This window comes from Netta rufina (genome assembly GCF_964035555.1).
Source record: "Netta rufina genome assembly, chromosome: 1".
NCBI classification, from domain to species: Eukaryota; Metazoa; Chordata; class Aves; order Anseriformes; family Anatidae; genus Netta; species Netta rufina.
This window is the reverse complement of record NC_140123.1, coordinates 129,333,304-129,339,851: the sequence shown is the minus strand read 5'-3', so window position 1 is coordinate 129,339,851 and position 6,548 is coordinate 129,333,304. Positions and strand designations below refer to the sequence as shown.

Sequence of the window (6,548 nt, the reverse complement as noted above, 5' to 3'; positions counted from 1 at the left end):
CATCTGCCCATCTCTAACTAGTTTTCCTGTATGTTCGTTGCAATATAATTGCTACCTGCAAAAAAATGCCTGTTTTGTCAGCAGACAAATTTACTTTGCATCTATGATAGATTTTGATGCCTGAACCACTGGTTGGTTTTGTCTCTTCCCTTATTACTTAAGTTCAAGGAAAGGAATACACAAAGAAAAATGTTTCTGCCAGCTAGTTAAGTGAATTTCTTTTATTCATATTTAAAATGTGCTTATCACAGAATCACAGAATCACAGAATTTCTAGGTTGGAAGAGACCTCAAGATCATCGAGTCCAACTTCTGACCTAACACTAACAGTCCCCACTAAACCATATCCCTAAGCTCTACATCTAAACGTCTTTTAAAGACTTCCAGGGATGGTGACTCCACCACTTCCCTGGGCAGCCTGTTCCGATGTCTAACAACCCTTTCGGTAAAGAAGTTCTTCCTAACATCCAACCTAAAACTCCCCAGGTGCAACATAAGCCCATTCCCCCTCGTTCTGTCACCAGGCACGTGGGAGAACAGACCAACCCCCACCTCGCTACAGCCTCCTTTGAGGTACCTGTAGAGAGCGATAAGGTCGCCCCTGAGCCTCCTTACGCTCATGATTCTTACATTTTACTGATACTGTCTTAAAGTAAGAATAGTAAACTCTTAAAATCCCATGCTCAGTATGTATAGAAATCTGTGCTGCAAAGCTACTTCTAGTTTTAGGCACATTATGGTGGAAAGAGACCAGTCAGTTAACTGGTCTGATCATAGACACAATACAGCCATAGTATCTCATCTAGTTGTTCTTTTAGCTGGGCAAAACAAGGCACTGTAGACATTTCCAAACCAGCAGGTTCTTTGTGTTATTTGGATCTTACTTCTTTCACCATTTGGATTTTTTCTGGTCTTAATTAAGATAGTTGCTTTCCTCTTATCAAACTGTGACTATAAAGACATCCACATCATGTTATCTTTTTCAGCCTTTTAATAAAAATAATTAAAAAAAAAACTGTTGCAATTAATTAGTTTTCCATTTATTATTGTGTGTAGTTGTTTTGTTTTGTTTTGTTTTGTTTTGTTTTTTTCCTTTACAAAGAAATTTGACAAGCAGATTTCTGGAATTCTTAATGGAGTTGAAACAATAGCTTATGTATGATGTACATTCATAGTGAAATGATGAACATAAATTACATATACACACACAAAGAAAACAAGGCACTGTTAAGACTGTACAAGTAATAAATGACAAAAACATTATCGATACGTTAGAAACTGAGCTCTTAATGAAAACTGTATCAGTAGTCATTTTAACACCCTAAAGCTGTGCATTGTTTTGGGGTTCTTTGCTTAAAAGCCCATCTGTGTCCCTCTTTCCGTATGTATTGGATCCCACATTCGTAGGTGAGTAAATTGCTCCAATGTTGCTGCTGGAACGAACTAAAAAGTCAGCCAAGCGTTGTGTCACACACGTAGCGGTGTTGCATTTCCGTTTCTCCAGATGGTGACTACTAATGTAAAAGAAAAAGAGCCAAAATGAAGTCAAATGATGAGCAATCAGGTGTGCCACCTCTAAAAGGCATTTGAGATGTGCTAATGTGGGAGTTCTTTTAATATGTGCACAAATACAGGAACATTACAATCTTCCTACCACCTACTTTGTGCCTGAAAAAAAAATTTTGCACTGTGTGCTATTATCAGTTTTAATGATGGGGTTTATTTAAATGCAAAGACCTTAACAGTCATATGTCACTTTTATTGATATTCAGAAAAGCAGTTTATGACATCTAGAAAACCTGTAATGATAGTATAGTTAAGACAGTAAGTGAAAACAGTGACTAAATGTTTAGCTTTAAGCTGAACTTCTAAGTCTATTTAGAGCTCTTGCTGATATCATGAGGATTACTAACATAATGACAACTACTAACATTTATTTAGTTCTCTTATTCCCACCAAATCATATCCTGCTCTCACTGAACAGTAACCTTCCAGTCCACACTAAATGGTCTGAGCCAAAAGACTCTCCCAACTGTGTCATGACCATGAGAGGTGGCAGGTGTTCCCAACTGCTTCAATACCACTTAAGATTTAGCTCTATCTAAATAGAGATCTCTTCAGTAATGAATAGGAGCCACATCTTTGTTGGAACACAAGCAGCTTGAATTTGCTGTAAAAGTCTGTAATAGTGTCCATGGATGAGCCTCTATCTAAACAGAACATTTCATGATCTGAGCCAACAGACCTTTTACAAACTCTCTGCAGGACATAAGCAGCATGGGATTTTTGTTTTAATCACAGTAAAATGTTTCTCTTGAAAGAGATATCAAGATACACAAATGTTTCTCTTTCAAGAGAAACATTTTATTATATATTTTGATATCTTGAAAGTCTTTTAAACTTTTTAATTAGACTACCGTGCTTTTCCTTCAGACAGAAATACTTGATTGTTTTAAGCTGAGATTATTGTAGCTGAGATTGTATTATAAACTGAGATTGCTTATAGAATTGTTAATTTTCTTGGGTTTCTTCATGTTGAGGTAGCATGTAGTAGACAACAGTTTTCAGTAGTAATTCACTGTCAAGATTTACAATTTCCAATTTCAAACTCAGAGCAATTATTAATATATTTACCTATGGATCGACTAAATCTGTTATGTAAAATTTCATCTAGAATTTTAATGTTTGTACTATACTGGTTCTTGATCAGCAAATAGACAGCAATTTCTAAGCAGTCAATATTTTAAATATGTAACTATATTTAAAGTAAGTGGTTGCATAGGATTTGATATAGATTCCCTTAGATGTTCCTTTTTTTCTGTAGATGTAAAAAGAGTTTAATCAAGCCCTTAATATATGAGGTTCAAACAGCAACTGCTTCTCATAGAAATCCTGAATTGTTTGTGGAGACAGAGTTCTCCTTTTCTTTAATGATACACAATTAGGCACCGACACTCAAGTTTAATACTCCAGTCCTTGCAGGAAGTTACTACTTTACTAACTGATGTCAAGCCTGACTGAATCCGTCATGCCTACCAGCTCTCTGATCTGTAGCCTTTATTTGAATATGTGCTTCAACGAGATAGCGCACCCACTAACAGATTGTAAGCCAAGGCCCTAGAAAAGCAGATAGGGCATACTGCACTCATAAAGGTGAAGCCTTGTGTATAATTATTACAATAATTATTTTATTTTTTAAAAAGCAAAAGCTGTAAAAATTCAGGGACTTAGTCTCTGTTATTAAATTATTTTGGAAGATAACCAAATAGTTATATAATATATATGTATATATTTGAATTCAGTGAGAGTGGAACCAGTAACTAGACAGACACATGTATTTACTGAATCTACCTATAATAGAACTGTTATTGAATAAAGTCAATCAAAAGACCAAAGAACAGATAGAGTAGTTCAGTGGTATTTCTCATTTAGAAGATTTGCAAATACTTTTTGAAATGCTATTGTATTCATCAAAAAGTTACCTGAAATCGGATTTATGGCACTATGAACATGAATACGTCAGACTAGTTAAATTATGTCAAAACCAATTTCTTCTTTTCATTCTTCCCATGATTAAATTGATGTTTAACACCAATGAAATATTATTTACTTACAGGAAATAGTTACATTTTAAAAGAATTTTATTCTAGCAGAAAACTAATGTTATTATGCAGGATATATTTCTTCCCCCCAGCTCAGTCTTGGAAATATGACATTTAAATAAAAAAGCCCTCTCAAAATAGACCTTATTTCTCAAGGAAACATAGTATTTGTAGGCTTTTTTTTTCATTCATGAAAAAGTTATAATTTTGAACTGATAAATGATCTGCAAATTTTGTCTCTGGATTTCACGTTCTATCCCTTGGTCTTACAGAATGGCTCTATTTACAAGAAGAAGGTTATTCAAAGCTGTTTGAGAATTGACAACATACAGGAAGTCTCAAGCAGCAAAATATCACTGGCTTAAAGTTTACTTCATGATTGAATCCTATGATATGACAAGAACAAACATAGGAAATCAATACCTTTTTGTCTTTGCTGCTGGTTGTTCTGGCATTTCCTCGCTAAGTCCTGAGAGTGTATTCTGTGACACGATGGGCAATATCCATCCTTGCCTCTTGGAAGTCCCATCAGATAGATCATCAGCCACAGATAATAATCTTTAAACAATAAAGCACACTTGAGGATTTGAAAAGCTCTACTTTTGCTCATGTTATTTGGGACATGAAAGTAAAAGCAATTCATGCAACAATATGAATATTTCCCTTATATAGAAATAAATATGATTATTTGATACTCACTTCTCAATAGGTGTAGCTTCCAAACAACTCAGTGTGACAGAAAGTACAATGAAGAAAACTGACAGCTTTAGGTTGCACATCTTTGCTTCCAAACTTTCTGAAAAGAATAATGATTCAAAACTGAAAGCAATCCCAAATACTCTTCAGTGTATCCTATTACCGGTGCCCATGCTGTCCTAAACCAACAGCAGCTAGTCTTTTTCACAGGCTAGAGTAAAAAATGATCCCCACAAGTTTAGTGACATGCAGTTTTAGACAGATAGCTCTCACCAGTAAATGTTCATTTTCCATCTAGTACTGTCAATCCTTCAATCCTTTCCCATATCTTTGGTTTGCATTTCCTGACATGTCCTAATCTCAAATTTTGGTCCCAAGTGCAATTTACCTCAAAATTATTTTAGCCTTTTCCTGAAAAATGCTGTTGATTAATAATGAGAAACATTGTGCTTTCCTGAAAGCACATCTGCTGCATCGCATTTTAAATAAGAAAAAAGACAAATTGTTTACCTTGCAGTGGTCAGGGAGCTAACTGAAGATGCACGCCTGTGTTAGCAGGAAGGGTGCATGCAACAATTCCACGCTTGCATGTAGCTCTGGAGTATCCCTTTTCCCCCTTCCTTGCTGACAAGTAATACGGCTCTTATATACCCTTCACACCTTTCTCAGCTCTGACATCAGGCAGCAGAGAGAGACTGTCATTAATTCCCATCCCTATAGATAGAAGGTGCCCCAGAGAGGAGCAGAGGCAGATCGGTCATTATTCCATTAGCACATCAGTAAATATTAACCTAGCATATGCAGGATGCCCTCATGAAGATACTGTAATAGCATACTGCACATCAGAACTGTAGCCTCAGCTTTACAGTTCTGATAAGATGCTGAGGTAATATTCCCTGTGGGTGTTTTCAAGGGCTAAATAAGGTAACAAAAAGTTATAAAAAAAGCCGTATCAAATGAAACAATGGATCACCAGTAACTGAAACATAAGAAAACAGACATATTAGAAAAGCTAGAATAGGTAAAGTTGGAGGGGTTTGTTGTAGAAGGATATGATGATCAAAACACGAAAACATTTGAAGGGCTAAAAGCTGTGCGAGCTATAAGAAAAGAGATAAAATGACTTAAATCGGCAGATAGGGTGATCATTCAGGGTAACAATGTAGAAATCAATTAACTTTTCAGTAAAGTAAAAATAAGAATGGAATTCTGTCATTATAATGTAAAATCTTTTGTTTTACTAACACTGGTAGATTCTTTATTTCATACATGCAAATTGTTTCAATTAATATTCTTAAGAAGGTAAAGACTAGTATTAAAAAGCTAGGGAATACTGAAATAAATGCAGCCTATGCAAATTTATTTATAGTGTGCATAGAATATGGTACATAGAAAAGATATACAGCTTTTAAGAGACTAGTTTTTTAAAACTGTATAACAAAATACATTGCCTGATTGCAGATTGTCAATGATACAGATTGGAACCCTTTCTCCTGATTTCAGTGGGAATTAAGCAAATTGCTTTTTTTTTTTTTTTTTTTCTGTCACAGTAGTTGTCTTTAGTTATACCTTCAGGTGCCTAAGTGCCTTTGGGAAACTGGTTTTTCAATTATTTATGGATGTTAAGATGTTGACAAAAGATCACAGACAAAGTTATCTGTGATAAGAATTATGTGATAAGAATCACACAGATCTTTGATATTCCCACAGAACATGAATTCATTTATAACTGCTCCAGTGTCAAGTATGTTGCCTTTACTGGAAGCTTCCTTCATTGTCCATTTAGTCTATAAAACCTGATTTTGTACTGAAATAGCAAAAGATCCAGTGTTGAACCTCTTCAGGCATCTGTGCTACTTAGAGTGAATGTAGAAGGGATATTTAGCTGGGATAGTATCCTCTTAAACTGATACAACACCTAGTCTTTCAATACGACTTTGGCAAGTGATAAAATGTTTTTATAAAAAAAAAAAAAAAAAAAAAAAGGATGCTGCTCCTGAATAGTTTGCTGTCTGTTTTTAATGATGCAATCATATACTTTTTTTTTTTTTTTCCTTTTTTCTTTTTCCTAGGTTTCTTTTATCTTGTTCTGGACAGACAGTTCCTGTGTGCAAGAAATAAGAATAGTTTTGATATGTCTTCACCATGGCAATATATTCTGTGCAACATCTGAAACAGATTTATCTCTCCATAAAGTTTCCTATTGATGTTTTCACTATAGCATTTGACTGGAATGAAATAACATTCTAGT

The 6,548-nt window shown here is 34.9% G+C and overlaps 1 protein-coding gene across 1 annotated transcript; it reads right to left on the bottom strand.

Moving 5' to 3' along the window:
• Positions 1 to 1,320: 1,320 nt before the first annotated feature.
• Positions 1,321 to 4,380, bottom strand: IAPP (islet amyloid polypeptide; the record flags this gene model as incomplete). The annotated part of the gene is made up of 3 exons (XM_084306292.1): positions 1,321 to 1,510; positions 4,025 to 4,159; positions 4,301 to 4,380. 3 exons carry the CDS (start codon positions 4,378 to 4,380, stop codon positions 1,321 to 1,323), a joined length of 405 nt encoding a protein of 134 aa, XP_084162418.1.
• Positions 4,381 to 6,548: the final 2,168 nt, after the last annotated feature.